At 50.0% G+C, this 17,785-nt stretch overlaps 1 protein-coding gene across 1 annotated transcript; it reads left to right on the top strand.

Annotated features, from left to right (window-relative positions):
* Positions 1 to 282: 282 nt before the first annotated feature.
* On the top strand, positions 283 to 17,555 carry LOC116946268 (meteorin-like protein). The gene is made up of 4 exons (XM_032961303.2): positions 283 to 1,272; positions 6,451 to 6,890; positions 12,410 to 12,469; positions 15,482 to 17,555. Exons 1-4 carry the CDS (start codon positions 1,127 to 1,129, stop codon positions 15,847 to 15,849), a joined length of 1,014 nt encoding a protein of 337 aa, XP_032817194.2. The 5' UTR covers positions 283 to 1,126; the 3' UTR covers positions 15,850 to 17,555.
* Positions 17,556 to 17,785: the final 230 nt, after the last annotated feature.

The following is a 17,785-nucleotide window of genomic DNA, read 5'->3' as shown; positions in this document are numbered from 1 at the left end:
GGTACACACACACAGACACACACACACAGATACACACACACACAGACACACACACGCAGCACTGGCAGCAAGTCGTTGATCCATCACGCTCGTGTCTTCCCGCTAGGGGGGGCTCACCCAAGACGCGAAAACTTTTGCGCTCCTTTTTTGTGTTTTTGTTGTTGCTGCTGCACCGAGGCGGCGCTGCGTGGCAGCCCGGGGCCGGCAGCGAATCCAGAGCGAGAGGGGAAGAAGGGTGGAGGGAGGGAGGAGGAGGAGGAGAGAAGTTTTGTCTGAAGTTTGCTGAGAGCCTTTGGGCGCGAAATCTTTTGCCAGACCACCCGCCCACTCTGCTCACCCTCCCTACCCCGGCACGGCCTCCCCACGCCCCTCCATCTCCCCACTCCGCTGCGTTTCAACTCCTGCTATAACATGCAAGGGGTGCAGGCGCAGGGCACCACACTCACTCACTCACACGCGTCGCCACAGACTCTAGCATGCGGCAGCGCAGCGAGCACAAACTCCGCGCGTAGGAGGAGGAGAGAGAGATAGGATTTTGAGAAGCGCTTTTTGTTCCTCTTCTTGTTATGTGGTATAAACTCGGTTTGCGTCGACCTTAGATTTGAATGCGCGTCAAGGAGCAGCTAGCCAGCTTTGTGGAGCACACGACGGTCGTGCGAAGTTTGCGAGTAATGTAGCCGACTTTTACACACACAAAACAAAAAAGTTCTGCTTCTACAGACCAACAACCATCACCAGCGTCAACGGCGAGCGCGCCCGGTGCCGCTCGAGGACAAGACGATCTGCTTGGAGCCCTCTGGGATCTCCCTCCCCGCTCCCGTGTGCTCCATCAAGGGATCCCGCTCCATCAAGGGGTCCCGCTCCATCAAGGGATCCCGCTCCATCAAGGGGTCCCGCTCCATCAAGGGATCCCGCTCCACCAAGGGGTCCCGCTCCATCAAGGGATCCCGCTCCATCACTGGGTCCCGCTCCATCAAGGGATCCCGCTCCATCAAGGTGTCCCGCTCCACCAAGGGATCCCGCTCCACCAAGGGGTCCCGCTCCACCAAGGGGTCCCGCTCCACCAAGGGATCCCGCTCCCTCGCACCAACATCAGCGGCTCGCGTCTCGCCGCAGGCGCACGGACATGCCGTGCTGGAGGAGACGGCCGTGCAGCAGGCTGCCTGCCTGGGCTGCCCTGGGCTACCTGGTGATGATGCTGATGATGATGATGCTGCTGCTGTGCCCGCACAGGGCGCAGGCCCATGTCGACAACTGCAACTGGAAGGGCAGGTACGTGTTGCGGAACTTGAACAACAGCAACAACAACAATAATAACAACAGGACGCGAACCGTATCGAGTGATCATGTAATTGTGTGTACGGGGATGGTGGTGGTTGGAGCTGCTCGGACTCGCTTGGAGGACGAATGAACGCAGCGTGACATCACCTTTCTCTCTGTGTGTGTGTGTGGTTTTTGTTGTACTGGCGCAGCGTGATTGTTATTTGTTGTTGGGTTGATGAAAAGCGACACGGGACGACTTAAATGCGTTCACTCGTCGCTCATGGCGTGGCGCTGAGACGTTCAGGACCTCGCCTGCTGATTGACAGGCGAGGACGTGGGTTCGATCCCGAGCACTCTGACGCTTGTTGTCACGTTTGGACTTTGCATGTTTTTCTCTCTCTCCGTGGTCGCGTGGATTTTTTTGCGGGTCCTCCGGTTTTCCCCTCCACATTTAGAAACATGCGTTTAAGGCTGCTATAAATTCCCACATGAGCCTTACCTAGTAAAATAAAAAAATGGTTTTCGTTTTAAAATAGCTTTAGTTTATGTGTGGTAGTGTAACTTCCAACTGGTAGTGAACAAATGGCTCTTTCGCCCCCCCCCCCCTATTTCAATTCCGCTTCTTTCCTCCGTTGTTCTTATCCTGCAGTGGCCTCCTTAGCTCTTCGAGTTCATCTCGCTTTCTCGGTATCCACTCTGTGGTTAACTGCGTCCCGTCCTCTTTAGATATTATTTAACCTGTGGTACATAGCAGCAGCGCCACTGCCATACATAACCGCCACTTGCAATGCTTTTTTTGCGTTTTATGAACAGTTCTGCTTGGGATCGCTTGTCCACAATACTGAAGTAGGCCTAACGGTGGTTTTGTTGCGTGCGGGAGAAACCCCACGCATTCGAGGAGACATAGTAAGACGATTGTCTGACATTATTGCAGGGATCGTAATGAATGTGCAAGGCGGCATGAGGACCGTGATGCTGCATTGATCGGTTGACGTCCTTCATTCAATCACCAGTCCCTGTCTGGAAGAAGATTGAGACACGGTTTGGTTTTAAAACGATCGTGGAGAATAGTACAGCCGTTGTACCCCCCAGATTATCCGTTAGAGTCATCGCCCATTAGATATTTGTTGGAGAAAGAGATTAAGTGCACACAGACTCGCATATACATTCGCTGGCCCATCGTGCACTGAGGATTGTATTAAATCTAGAATTGTATTAAAACTTTAGGGTAGCATTGGTAATACCAATGCAATGGCCTTATCTTATCCATAAAAGTCTCAATGAGTCTCGCAACTGTGTTTCAGTGCAGCGCTTGCTACCAGAGCCCTCCCTAGAGGGGACGGCGAATCGGGGCGACCGCCCTGGGCCCCGTGCTTTGGGGGTGTGGTCGCGCTTCAACCTCGCTGTGTCAGATTTATACTTCCCGTTTAAGTTTGAAGGCGTCGGGGGGCCCACACGGTGGGATTTGCCCCGGGACACCTATACCCCCCCCCCACCCCACCCCCATGGACGATCATGCTTGGTACATGTTTGGCCAATTCCATTTATGAGTGTTTGGCAACCCCACGCAGACGAGGGGGATGATGCTCAAAGGTCCGCACAGATTTGGTTGGCGGCCCACTTGTTGCACTGCCATCTTGTGAGCACTCTGCAGCCTAGCGTATTTAAGAGTTTCACGAATATCAATGTGATCAACCAACCCCCCGCCCTGCAAAGGGCCGGAGGCGTGTTCAAGATAGCATTGTACGTGTCGGTGTCCATCCACTGTTGGATGAGAGCCTCCCCGTGCTGTTGAGGCAGTGGTGAGTGAAGATGGGGGGGGGGGGGGGTGTCCAGAAGGATTTGCTGCACTGCCCTCTACTGCCCACGGGGCCTACGACGCGTGTGTTTGACACAAGGTGGCCTCGCACATCCCAAGAACTTGCCTTAACCCTGCTGAGATGAGACGAGATTAAAGCGCGCGTGGTTGCAAGTCTGTCGAGCTGTGCGTTAGCGTTGCTTCTGCGCGGATTTATATCGCCGTAGAGGCTCACGGACATTTAAAGGGGCTTGCCATCGTCATTTTGAATTCCAAAGAGGCCGTCCACCGAGCCCGATGGTCTTCATTGCAAGGCCCGCGGGCCAACGGGGCGCCTGGTGCCCTTCAGTGCGGCCCGTGACGTGTGTGGGCCCCCCAACAGTACACAAAGAGTGAAAACGCCTCCGTCATCGTGGCTGTCAAACCCCAATTTTTTTCAAATGCGTGGCGACTCTCTTCGCACTGTCGATGTCTTATCGGCGAAAGTGCCCCCCCCCCTCCCACCCCACCTCTGAAAATGAGTGAAAAACACTGCCCTAGGTCCTTCGAAGATGCCCAGCCAAGGGCAGCCCAGCTTGATTGAAGCAAATTGATCCGTGAATGGCCACCACCGGTCGGCTTCTTTAACCCTTCGCCCAGTGACTCTGGCCGGGATACGGCCGCGGGGAAGGCCTGCGGGGCATGCACTATGCAATCGCGACGCTACAGCAGCAACTGCTCCTTCAGTCTTTGACTCCCGTTATGAGACGAACGGGGAAAGCACGTAACCTCGGGGGGAGGGGCGAATGGAATGGGTGGCCCTACGTTCGGCAATTCATTGGGAATTCCATTCACTGACGAACAAAAGTTACCTACAGCCGGGGGGGAAGGGGTAATTTTGCCCATTGTTTTGCACGGAGAGCAAATAGAGCAACGGTGCATAAGGAGTTAGGGATTTAATTCTCTTTTCCAGCCACGTGAGTGCCCCATTGATATTCGCGTTTCGCGTGTGTTAATTGTGTTTAATCAGGTGCGAGGCAATGACGTTCCCTGCTCCATTAAGTTCCTTTATTTAAGCAGATGAAGCGTCCGTGGGGATCCATGTATTCATGAGTTCGTTGGTGTTTGTAGACCATATTGTTGACTCTAGCATAAATACATCACATAATCGGATGATATTGGTCGCGAAAGACCTACGTGTTAAACTGACGTAACATAATATTGTTGTGAGCTTTTAAGTAGTTTCTCATTGTTGAATTATCTCAGTCTATTTAAATGCTACGTTGAGTAATAAAAGTGGAAAAAGCACAGCTCCTTTTATCGGTCATGCAAATAACGTTCAGTCTTTTACGTCCACCGAACAACTGAAGGCCTCCTTTGGCAATGTCCTTGAAGCAATAAATGAACAGGGGCGCCGCAGTGGCGATGTGCTAAATCCTTTGCTCGGTATACAGGTGGTTATGGGTGCAATCCCAACCCTGACACCTGTATATTTGGAGTTTGCATGTTCTCCCCGTGATCGTGTGGATTTTTCTCCGGGTTCTCCGGTTTTTCCCTCCACGTTTAGAAACTTGTGTTCAGAGTATTTGGCTGCTATGCATTTCCATGTGATAAGCCACTTCATTGGGCTATCATTTGTGATAACCAGGTCGCTTCTGAAAGACAGCCATGTAGCTCAGTGAGTCTTACCTGGTAAATTAAAAAAAAAACTGTTTAGTTTAGATGGAATCGAATAATTTCTTCTGATACACGAACGCTCTCTGAGGTTGTTAGACAACTTTGCTCCTGGGCTCAGTAGCTCAGGCATGCATGCTTACCGCGAGGAGGCTATACATGCATAGCTGCACACCCATGCTGTTTGCGGATGTTCTCACCCAATTGCTTACCTGGCTATGTAGGTGCGTTCTGTTTGCTTTCTTTCCCTATAACACGTGGCATTACTTGCACGGAGTGAGTCATTGAGTGAATAATGATTTGTTTTAAAAAATCTATCGCATCTCATTGCCATCGCCCACAATACCCCACCATAGATATGTGGTGCAATTAGATATGTACACGTACAGAAGCGAAACTCATTTGAATGTAAACATTTAAATATTCAAATTCCATTCAAATTCCCAGTTAAGCACAATGCGTAGGCAGATGTAGAGTTCTGCTTCACAGGACCTGTCTCACCTAATCAGTGAGCTGCGTTCAGCTCTGTTTTAAAAGCATGTCCACCCCACACGACCAAAACAAATGTAAAGTACGGCTCATCCGGCAGTAAATTTACTGCCGGATGAACGGCCTCCCCTCACGGAGTTTGTCTTGACCATCCTTCTTCATTACGCTGGGATGTTGAAGCGGTTGGGAGGGTAAACCAGTTCAGAACTCGCTGAACTGGTGTTGGGAATTAAACCGAGGTCCTCGGGTTCATAACACAGTGTGCTATGTTGCCACTGATCCCTCACGATACACCGTGGAAAATTAAATGGGGTATGTGTGACGAAATGTACGCACTTATCGGTAACATTGATGATAAAAACGCCAAAGTATTCAATATTAAGAACATTGTGATGGATCTAATCTCCATTTGCAGCTTTGAGCCGTTGGTGTGAATTCCATGCTCCTATGGTAATGGCTATTCCGTCTGACAACAATTGCTCACATCCTCCAAAAGATTTTGCTCATCATCCTCAGAGCTGGGACTGGGCTGTGAGTCAGCTCCTGATCCGAATGTGAACTTCCGATTGGGTCGCATGCGCAAACGACAGCACCACCCAGCTATTTTAATAACATTGGCAGCAATGTGGCACAGTGGTTTGCACACTGTGCTATGAATCCAGCGATCTATTTTCCATTTGCAGTCGAATCTAACAAAAGTGGCGAATGATATCCGAGCCAGTCCTTGGTCTCCAACCTACTCTGACCAGCATGGTGAAGTATGGTCAAACAACCATCATGGTCAACGCAGTATGGAGAGGACTTCATCCAGAAAGTGATTGACAGAGAATTGTACGTTGTATAATTATTTTCTCATTTTAAACCTGGGTGGTGGGTGGCAACGGAGTCCATCAAATGAGTTTATTCTGAAGGGGAAACCTAAGTTATTAGTGTTTCGATGATTTTGATTATTTGGCTACTATATAGTTCCACGTGATAAGCCACTTTGTTGAGATATCGTTTGTGGCCAGGTAGCTTTTGGAAAAGAAGCTAACAGCTCGCTGGGTCTTAGCTGGGAAAAATAAATATATTTTTCGTGAATTATTCCCCTTGACTATACTTTGTTTGTTGTTGTAACTTTCTGACCTCGTGCCCCTTCTGGGTGTGCATCTGTGAAACGTAACTTTACAGCTCATCGGATTCCTCCAGTCTCTTACAACGTTGCGATTCCAAATGTGCCGCCCCCCCCCCCTTTTTTTGTCGTGCAGCGGCCTCACCGACACCCTCATCGCTCCGGGCACGGCGAGCATCGTGCAGCTATCGCTGCACTGCGCGCAGGGCTCGCTCGAGTGGCTCTACCCGAGCGGTGCCCTGCGGGTGCTGCTGCACGCGCCGGCGGCGATGGCGCGGGGCGGGCGCCTCGTCGTGTGCCTCAAGCCCCTGCCGGGCTCGCACGGCGCCAACGTGTACGTGGAGCGGCCCGGCGAGCTGCAGCTGGCGGTGGACGAGGCGTCGGGCGGCTCGGGCCGCGTGCACTGCGTGCCCGCGGGCCACGGCGAGCGCGACGACGGAGGGGCCGCCACGGCGCTCTTCATCCAGGCGGTGCCGCAGACCGACATCAGCCGCAAGGTGACGGCGCTGCGCTACGAGCTGCGGCCCGAGGGGGCCCAGGTGGTCGTGCCGGGCAGGGACGCGGGCGACCCCGACGGTAAGGGCCCACACAACCTGGCACTGCCGCGCTGCTGCTGTGTTGCTGCACTGCAGGTGCCGCCTTGGCGCTCTGTGTGCCCGTTGGGGTTGAATGCCTCCTTTTCCACTGGCACAGACATGCAAGCGGTGTCAGCGTGTGGGATCTTCACGGTCAGGGCTGTTTTGGCAGCCGCTCCTTTCATTTGCGTGTGACATCGACGGACACGGAGCGGGTTATGGAGTGGGAAAAACCTGGCATCTCCTTTTCCACTCGGTTGTATTGTGAGAAATACATTCAAGTGTGTTGAATACAAGCCAGCAATAGAGCGGTCGGAATTCTCCATGATCAAACCTGAGTGCTAAAAGTTCGACATTCCCATGTCAGGGAAAAGGTTTTGTTTTCCCCGATGGGTTGAGAACCGTGGACTGCACACAACGCGGTACTCAAATTTCAATCCACGAGGGATGATGGGCATTGTCGAACCGGCATTTGAAGTTGCAACCTTGTAATTCTGACTTGGGCCACAAAGCAACCTACCTGCTAACGCGACTATGTCATATTCACATATACAGTATATATAAAAATGAAATATTTTGGAACATAACATTTATATTATCCCACTTTGGGCCGTTAAATTAAGTATCACTGGGTCGATGATTTTAGTGCCACTTTACAGTAAGTCTATAGTGGTTCCTACATGAAAAGATTGGCCCGGGTCATAGGAATGTGTAATTTCAACAAAGTCTGTCAGCAAAGATGAATGTTGCTCCACTGCGCATGTGATCAGAGTTATCTTTGTTTTTAAATTGCATTTTTGCTTAAAAACTAGCATAGCAAACATGTTGCAACTTTTTTAAAAGGTCGATCAAAACCATCTCACAAATCCTTTGGCAATGCCCCGTAACACTGCTGTGCAGATACATTCATTCAACTGGCTCAATTGTGAGGGGGCTGACTGCTATAACACCCTGCCACAGGTCTGTAATAGAACCACCAATTGGCCAATTGATCATATATGTTACTCTTAAGGATTATGCACAGCTATGAGTCAAGCTTTTCGTGTGGTGTGTTCAACTGTTTGGGTGGCACATCGTTTAACATCCGTAAGATGTCTATTCGCAGCAGCAGCAGCAATTGAGCAGTTCAATACCGTACTTTTCTGCCAGTAATATTTCAGGCCCTTTCCCAGTGTGAAGACGTTTTGTTTCGGGGTTTTTGTGTCCGAGGTAAGAATTTAATCAACAAGTGCACAAGTCCAACCAATCTTGCTTCTTATTTATATGGCCACGAACCAAATCTAATTTGGAGTACTCTGTTATTACATGTCAAAACACTGTCTTAATTCCAGTTGCTAGCTTGGAACAAAATCATTTTTGTTGCTCTCTCTGCAGTGTTTTCTTCGGCCGCTGGAATGCTTTCCTGGAAAGTTCATAAAGACAGCGCGATAATATAAACTCCGGACCCTTGCCTTGTTCTTCATTGGGCTTTGATTTTAAATTCACTCGCGCCAGCTTTGGGGGATAACACGCTCTTATTTACAGTCGTAAGTTTATGGCCCTGAGACGGCTGAGAAGCGCGTGCACACAAATGGAAGCGCCCGCGCCGCCGTTGTGTGTGCCAAACGTAAACATAGCGGCCGCGGAAAAAGGAGCCAAGTGCCACTTTATGTGTGAACACCACACGGAACTTTGCGCCCTTTTGAACGGAGGAGAAATCTAAAGCTCCCCCCCCCCCCCACCGCCCGCTAAAAATAAACGTGCATTTTCTCTTCTCGCAGTAATAGGCTTGTTGTGGAGGCCATCCGCATAGTTGATGTTGCACTGCTCACCGACGTTGTGCAAGGCCCTGTTCGTGTTAAACGCTGGAGGCCATAAGAGGTCAGATATAGCAAAATGTGTAAGTGCGTGTACCCAGATGTTCCTATCGGCGAGTGAAACTGCAATCCTTTGGCATCTCCGAGGATTTTCTTTCCATTGCAGTGTGTGTGTGTATTAAGACCAGCTGTGTAAGTGGATGCATTCGGAGGAGCGCACCATTAATTTGAGATCAATAAGTGCGCATAGTGGCAGACGCTCATTCCAAGGAGCTTCTCTTCCAATCTAGTGCGGGGGATTTTGTGAATGTGCCGGTGGCTTTTCGGCTGCGGGGGGTGGTGGGGGGGGTACAATCTCCCGTTGCACTCTCGCCTAGTTAGTATTCGCACACGTGCAGGACGCACACAAGGGCCTCGAAATTGCACGATGGCAACAGAGGCACAAAAGACACCGTGGTATGTGAAATCGTCTGCGCTGCTGAAACTGATAATCTGGCTTCCATCGCAATCCCCAGCAAAAAAACATTCTTCATTATTGGTGACAGCCATTTTTGCTGGGGGCTATGTTTGGCTTGTTGCTTGCTATGTACACACAGCTGGGGTTGGGTTTAATTTAAGTCCACCTTTCATTTCTTCTGCACTCCCCCCCCCCCCCCCCCCGTATCCTTCTCCCCCCTTCCTGACAATTCTCCCTTCACCACCACCCTCGCCCAAGCAGCATACAACCACTCCCCTGCTGATTCACTCCCAGCCCCCTCATCCACAAGATGGAGTGGGCTTTTCTTAATGTTTTCGCTTATCTCAAGGGAGCCGTCTCTGCCTGTGGGCTGGAAGGGGGTAATTTATTGAGGAGGTGGAACACGCTTGCTCTTTTGCTAAGGGTTTAGCCCAGGTATTAATTAACATTCTTAATGGTTAAGGAAATGCTGAGCTCACTGAGTTTGGAACAAAAAAAGACTTTATTAAGTGCCCCAGGCCCACTGGCACAATGCAGGGTGTTGTAAAGTTAGTTTTGCATACAAAGTTGAATAACCACCCAAACTAAGCAGTGCATCTTTTTTTGCCCCCACCTCTCCAACTGTAGCGGTAAGTTTTATGGAGTTGGCAGGCAATTGCCAACTGCAGTTAGAATCGAGGGCCTTCTTTTGCTCCCTTTGCAATTCGTGGGTTGGGCTCACCCACAGTCCTATTCTGCAGACGAATGTTTGGACGACCTTATAATTATCGCTCGTGGAGGTGGTGGTGGTGGTGGTGGTGGTGGTTGGAAGGAGGGTGGTTTAATAATAATCCACCCGCTTCAATGTAGCGAGACACAAGTCCGTGGTCACATGAGAAGAGGCGTGACTCCTACGATTCGAGTCCGTGATCATGTGACTCCCTTCCTCCACCTCTCTCTCCAATTCGGAGGGTCTCCCCCTTGCCCGCACGCCTCGTCCCGCGTGAATCGCCTGCTAATCCGTAATCCCAGCGCACTAAGCTCTAATCACTGTGCCCCGATACTTCATGTGCATTCTCGTGCACGCATAGCGAGTGCACGGGAGGGGGAGAGAGAGAAGGAGCGCGGTCTGCACGGGCGCGTGAAAGCGCGGACATGAGCGCCAATAATGAAGGCCTTTGTGAGCGGTCTCTTCAGCTCGGGGCTCTGATGGGGGGGGGGGGGGGTGCTGAAGGGGTGGGCGAGAGAGGGACGTCTTTGGCGGACTCCCTCTTCCGTGGTAGCGAGATGAGTTGAATGCACGCGGAGAAGCAATTCAAAATACAGTGCTCCTGGCTAAATATCGGCCGGCCTTTTGGATTACTGCAGGTCAAAGCAGTTTCCTGTATATTTCCTCTCCACAGATTTGCCTTGGGTTGAATTATATTTTCATTCAATCTCTATTACCGTACACCGCTATACCATTCCTCAAATCATGACGCAGGTAATGGCATGTGCCTCCGGCAGGTGTTTCCAATCGGGCTGTGCACAAGGCATCCCCCGCAACATTTCTGCACGAGGCCACTGTGCGAGCAGAGACGTACGCTTGCGTCTCTGGATGCAGCGGTGCCCACTGCACCTTGCCACTCTCCAGGGACCAGGTCTCTCGCCTTCTACCGTGCCACAGGCACGTGTTGCTACTTGCTCCCTTGCAGTGGGCAGCGTTTGACTTTTTATCCTAACAGCGGTGGATGACAAAAAGGGAGGGGTTGATCATTTACTGCTCGTGGATACCTTTGCAACTAAAGCCACATGCTACACGAGCAATAAGAGTCGGGATGCCATCTACCCCCATTGTCTTTGGATCAAGCAAGGATCTCGTCTGAACACCCCTATTTGCTTTTTTCCCCGAACAATGCAGAGTATTGCGGTTACACCCCTCTCCTCCCACCCCCTCCACCTTTTAAGGTCCCTTTTGGCAGGATGCACTGCAAATTACGATTTCCTAAATTGAAAACAGATCATGGAGACCAATAAGCGAAGCGGTATTTTCTTTGCACGCGTGGCTTAAAAAAAAAAAACTTTATTGTACACTCACTGCATTTTAATTACAGCCGCAGCGACGCACGTTTTAAATTACTTTGTGCTGCCCTTGTGTGCTCTCGGTGTGAGCAATGGTAAGTTGGGGGGGGGGGGCCCTTTTCCAAGCTCTCTGCTGCGAGAAAGAGTAACGCTTTCTCAGGGCGCGGGCAAGGGGGGGGGGGCTGTCCGCCTTCCCAAATTTATATCTGGGAGTTTGAGCCGATGTTTACCACCCCGCTGGGATGCTCCTCTGCAAACAAGTCAGAGCCCATCAATCTGCCTGGCACCCCCGGTCGCCCGATGTGTGACCAGCTCTGCCATTCACGCCACAGCTGTGGGTGGGGTGGGGCGGGGGGGGTGAGGTGGCGGGCAGCAACACCGCCGCCATAGAATCGGTCCTTTCAAAAGCTTGGATCCTCCCGAGGATGAACCATTGTCTTCCACCCCCACCCGCCCAGTCCCGTATCTGCTCGACACGGCGACACGGCGACTGCAGGAAAGCTTTTAAGATGTTAATCTAAACTGTGGCGGTGCGGCCCAGTTCGCAGTCGGAGGCATGAGTCGAACATGCTGTTAAATGGGTTAATGTCTCGGGTTTAATGTTTAAGCCGTCTTCGGACTGTCTTTGTCCGACTTCATTTGCGCGGTGGAGAAGGTCGCCGGCTTTGTCTGCGCGCTGTCGTAAGGTCACGTTTTTGCTGTCCGCCAAAATAAAATAGAAAACAAACTAAAGCTGCCGCAAGGTATTGGACCAAGGAATTCATCATTGCTGTTGATTGTTGCCCCTTTTAGTTGGGCGGTCTAGTCGATCATATACACCAAGTTTTTTCATGCGTTTGGTTTGTTGTCCTTCCCTCAACACCTCCGATTAGCACGGTAGGTTACGTACGGTGCGAAATAATACGTTTTTAACATGCAATACCTACAAGTTCTGCTGGAACACACAACCATCTGGCCATTCTGGCGTGTCACGAGTACAGTCCATTCAAAAGCAAGCTGCAGAAAGTTTGAACTTCAAGCGCAGCAGCAAGTTATTCTGCTGATAAATATCTGCATTTGTGGCTGCATTTGTTAATTTGCTAAAGGCTTCTTTCTATCCTGCCGTGAATGTCTTGCAAATGCGACTTTTCGCCCCAAAGCAGCGCAAACATTGCGTGCCGGCGTCCGTGAGTTGCACACGCAAGCAATCGATTGGGAGCTCAAATGATACAATGTCTTTGTCCGTAGATGCCTGCAGACCCTGCAGCGATGCGGAAATGCTGATGGCTGCCTGCGTCAGTGACTTTGGTGAGTCAAACAAACCCCGTCGCCTCCAAATCCCACTCGCATGCAAATCCACCGTCCCATTCGGGTCTCGCCCTGTCGGTGCGTCCGGGGCACAGCGGCGCGCTCACCTGCTGTTATCAGTCAACGCGCAAAGTCCAAGGTTGTGTGGCCGCTGGGTGGATGGGGACACGCCAGCGAGGAAGCTTACGGTGGGCAGACTGAATGACGTGCACTGCCCGGCGGTCGAAGGTCTCGTGACGCTGTGCGCGCCTTTTGTGCTCGTCAAGTAGCGGTGGCCTAGTGGTTGGCGCACTGCGCGATGGACGTAACGGCCCGAGTTCGACGCTCGTGATATCTGAAGGCGTCCTGCGTCTCCCCCTTCCCCAACCCGCACTCGCCAGCATGGTGAATTATGGTCAAAAACCTCCGTGACCAATGTGGCATGGGGAGGCGTTCATCCAGCATAAAGGGTGACACATTATGAACATTATTATTTAGTAGTCATACAGTTAGAAGGGGATAAGTAAAGTTTGTATTTAAGACGGCCCCCTAGCCTAAACAGAGAAAAGTAGCTGAATAGTTTGGCTACTGTGTGCACTTGTGGTGGTTTAAGTCAAAATTGACCCTGAAGAACAGAGGGCCTCGTTGTAAACAAGCAGAATTCGGTTTTAAAGAAGGTGCGTGAACATTTTATAATCGTGCATGATATATTAAAATGGTTGGTGCGTGAAACAGGCAATAGTTGAGGCGATAAACGTCCCACTCTCCATTATTTTTTTTAAGTACGCTGACACAAATATGAAAGTTGCGCTTTTTGGAAAACCGCTCAATCCCTGCTGCATTTGTTTAAAAGGGACCCCACGCTGACCACTGTTGATTGGGAGCCACTTTTCACACCACACTGCCAGCCCTGTCACCACATAGTCAAGACATACTGGGGCAAATGGCTGTTTACTAAACGCCACGGGAAGACACGGGGCAGGACAAATAAAGATCTGAACCCATCGGGGAGTATCGACGCTTTTATTTCTTCAGCAACGGACTCTCGGCGGGCCACCTGCTGTGGTGCAGATTTACGAGGAGGGGTGTGGGGATGGATGTTGGTGTGGTCTGGCCTGGTGTAACGAGTGGCCTCTTTGATCATCCACTCCAGTGCCCCTCCTCCCAGATGCCAAAGACACTGCACTGATGATGCAACGCCTGGTGTTTCACTCTGAAATGTTGCTTTAGGAAAGTTTACATTTTAACTTCTCTGATATGGTAATGTGTACTCCAGAACTTTATTGTATACAGGACGCTGGTAAACTCGAAATATTATAATCAAAGTCTAAAATATAAACTTTTTGGTTGTCCAAAGTTACATCTACACGAAGTAAATGCTACAATGTAAGGTGTACAGTGTATAACAGTCACACAAATGAGTGTTTAAATCGCATAATTTAGATTTTTTAAAAATTAAACTTCATACTGTGAATATAACTTTTGATTAACATCTATCACTATTATTTGTTACTTTCATCATATTTAAACAAACAATGCTTTCACAATTATATGCGGTGGGGGGGGGGGGATGATGGCTTGAGGTTTCTGCAGCAATATCAGATTCCTCAAAGCCCATAAACACAGATGAAATTAGTGCCACATCTTGGACGTTAAGAAGCAGCAATTACGACCTTTTCCGGCAGCGTGAGCGAGCAGAGAACTTGGCAGAGTTTCACCCTGTCCGTCACCACAGTCCTATGCCCCTGCTGCCTCTTAGAATGCACAAGGCGTGCACTACTGCCTGCTGCAGCCCAACACGCAGCAGAGACGTGGCCGGTAAACAACAACAGCCAAGCCCCTTCGGCCCGCAGCGAACCGCCGTGCTCAGTGATCGATGCTCCTGCGTTGCCCTTCTGAGGTCTCTGGTGGCAGAGAGAGGTCAGGGGGGCCTTGTACTTGAGCCATCGGAGAGCCGCGTGGACTTTCCACTAGTTAGCGTAACACTACTCCCGAACCCGCTGAGGCTGGTGGAATGATAGATATGCTGTGTGTAGGGGGCGGGGGGCAGAGGGAGGGGGTGGAGGAGAATGAGTAGGATGGAGGGGGAGAGATGGAGATGGGCCGGGGGGGGGGGAGGATGGATATGGGCAAGCTGACTGGCCGCACGCCCGCAGAGTCACGAGGTAGGGTCATCGTTTCCTACACTTAAGCAGACCTCAGCAGTCTGAATTAGCGGCCGTGCCCTCTCCCTTGGCTGCAGGCTCCACCGCAGCTGCGGCTGTGTGTGCATCCAGCGCCACCTGCAAGCGATCGAGTGGGCGGGCGGGCGGGCGCGTGGCGACATGCCAGCTCGCGTCCAAACCCTCGTTTCAGCTTGCGTACGCTTCACCACAGGCGCGTTCGCTGTCTGCTCGCATTGCCCAGGATCACGCTTGGTGCCGCGTGCATGTGGCTTTCGGTAATCCATGTCACAGGTGTCAAAGAAGCGGAGCTGCATCCGTGAGCACAGTGCTCACTTTGTTTTTTCGGGATTGAGCCATTGGTGGAAATTGCGTGCTCCGATGGAAAGTCCATTCGCTCTTTAGGTCCATCAATGTTGACTGCCCAGAACGTAGAGCTCATACCTTGACATGTTATTCTGCACGTAACATTGCCTTCCAGTACTTGCTTTGTTTTATGTAGGGAACAGGTCGCTCTTTCATTTTATGGTGGAAAAAAGTTCAATTTGTTTGGGCATTCACTGGTAATCATGACCCCCCCCCTAATTAAAGTAATTGCTGCATTCTGAAAGGCAAGAGCAGAGTTACACCAAAACATACAGAGCTTATTTCTACACACTGCTGAGAAACCGATTTATTTCATCCATAAAACCAGTGACGACGATACATTGGAGGACTCCATGCAACAAACCTCTATTTTTTGGATAATGTTTTTGCCATTTACCTATGGGTCTGCATGCAAAGCTGTATAGGGCAGTTTTTTTACATATAATTCCAGTCGCGGTTGCTTGTATTTATTCTAACTGTTAATTTTCTCCTTTTTCGCTCGCAGTGGCAAAGGGTGAAATCACGTCTGTGTCACACGACAAGGGAGAAGGCCAATCCATCGTCAGAGTCTCCATCGCCAAAGTATTCCAGCAAAAAGAGAAGATTTTTCAGCAGCAAAGGACTGCGGGGGATGGGGCGAGGACTCTGGAAGAGCAGCAGAGGACGCTGGGAGACGAGCCGAGGATGCTGGGAGAGGTGCGGACGCCGCTTTGGTGCGGTGTGAAGCACGGCGAAGGCACGTTCCTGTTCACCGGAGGCCTGCACTTTGGCCAGGCGTGGCTTGGCTGCGCGCCCTGGTACGAAGGGTTCAGGAGGGCATACGAGCAGGCACGATCCACCGGAGACAATCCCTGCGAGCTGCAGCTCGACTGAAGGTGGCCGTTCGGCGGAAGAGACTCTGGGTCGTTCCGGTTGGAGAATGGAGGACTGTGACGCGCTTGCCCGCCACCACGATGAACAGAAACGTGCTTCTCTCCGACCTGTTGTGGGGTCGTACTGGGCACGTGTTGTTTTTGTTGTTCAGCACGATTCCTCACGTTTCACTGCACGTGCCCCGGGAGCTTCGAGAGGACTGATGCGGGTTTTTTTCCCGGCAGGCGTGGCGTGCTCCCAGCACGTGGAGGGAAATGCCGGACGTCGTGCCTAACAAATGCGCCCCGCAGTGCAAACCCGAAAATGCATTGGGGAGGGGGGGGGGGTGGGAGATGGTACCACACAACCGCAAAAACCTACGTAGTCGTTTTGTTCCCCGTTTCCGTTCTTCCGCTGACTTCAGACTAATCACAGCTACCGTTTCCGCTGCCTGTTTTACTGCCAAAAGTTATCAGCTAAGAAAACACAACTCTGCATCGTTGGTGCGATCATTTACCATGGAAAGAACTGCTGTGCAATGACTTTGTTTTAAGTGGGAAGCTTTTTTAAAGAATAATTAAAGGACAAGAGAGTATAGATGAATATTTTGTGCAAGATCTAATTTACAAATGTTTTAGGTCCTGTTCATCAGCGGAATTGTCGAGAAATGGTACAACCGTAGCTTTTGCCTGCAACACTTAAATTATTTCTTAACAAATGAGGATAGGTGAGAAGCTGAGTCATTCATTGCTTCAGGAAGTTTAAGATCTAATGAGGTCCTGTGCTCTTGAATCATTTTAATTGCACATTTGTATTAGCTTCTGTTTTTCCACAATGACAAAAACTAACCATTCCTCCTGAATAAAGAATGTCTTTTTGAAAAACAATTCAGCTGCAAATAAAGCATTGAACGCCTTTTTGGTATTAAAAACATACGTTCACCTGATATCGTTTCTACATTTTGGCAAATCACTCGCGAATTTTACTGTTGTGCTCAACGAAGCATTCAAAAGAAAGTATTTATATTTAAAAATGTGATGATGGGGGGGAAAAGTTAAAATAACATATATAATTGCATTAAACGTGTCACGTGAAAAACAATGATTTTTTAAAATACAAATTAAAGTGCAGAACACAACCCAATACACTTTGTTAAAACCACTGCCAGTGTTTGGTACTTACTACATCTGCTCATTTTATTCTTTGTAGTAGAGTTTCAACTTAATTGGCTGCATTGGTCGATGCAGTAAAGACCGGGCTTGTATGTAATTGCAGATCTTTGTCAGCACTTTTATATACTCCAATGTATTTGCTGCAACGGCTCTTCTCGAATAACACACAACAACAACAACGCAGCTACGTCGCCCTACTGCCATTTCAGAGTGAAGAGATTCATAAACCCTCCCAACAACCAGCTCGGTGTAACAGTTACTCGTGGTACTGCCAAAATTAAACATAAATCGCAAGTAAATTGTTGAAAGTGACATTTTTTTTGCTTCATTTTTACAAATTTGGAGCTTTTATATTGTTGGCGTTTTTGACCGATGGCATTGAGAGTGTGAATGTTGTACATAGTGTGTGGGCTTAGCGTGTACATGCAGATACAAGTGATGCCTGTCAATACAAGCTGGTGGGAATCGTGTGGTTCACTAGCAGAATAGCAATTAGCAAACGCGGTGCTCTCTGCTTCCAGATTTTCAATTAAAGACACTTTTCTTTCATGTCAACTGAGTGTTTTTGCTGTGTGTGTGTGTAGGAAGTGATGGTGTAGTGGTTTGTTTTACAGACTGCACGAGTAAATTGGTGACCTGAGTTCGAGTCCCAGCCACGGCTAATGCCAGTGGTGAGCGGTGTCAGTATTTGTCTCGGATCTCCCCAAGGTCGTCTTGAACGAGTATCGGATTTCGTGTGTAACCATCGGTATTGGGGAGACAAAGGTGGCAGGGCATGGTGTGTA

Source organism: Petromyzon marinus, chromosome 26, assembly GCF_048934315.1.
Source record: "Petromyzon marinus isolate PM22_M1 ecotype Great Lakes invasive population chromosome 26, UKy_Petmar_22M1.pri1.0, whole genome shotgun sequence".
In the NCBI taxonomy this organism is placed as follows: domain Eukaryota; kingdom Metazoa; phylum Chordata; class Hyperoartia; order Petromyzontiformes; family Petromyzontidae; genus Petromyzon; species Petromyzon marinus.
The sequence above is the reverse complement of the archived record's forward strand: the minus strand, read 5'-3'. Positions and strand labels throughout refer to the sequence as shown.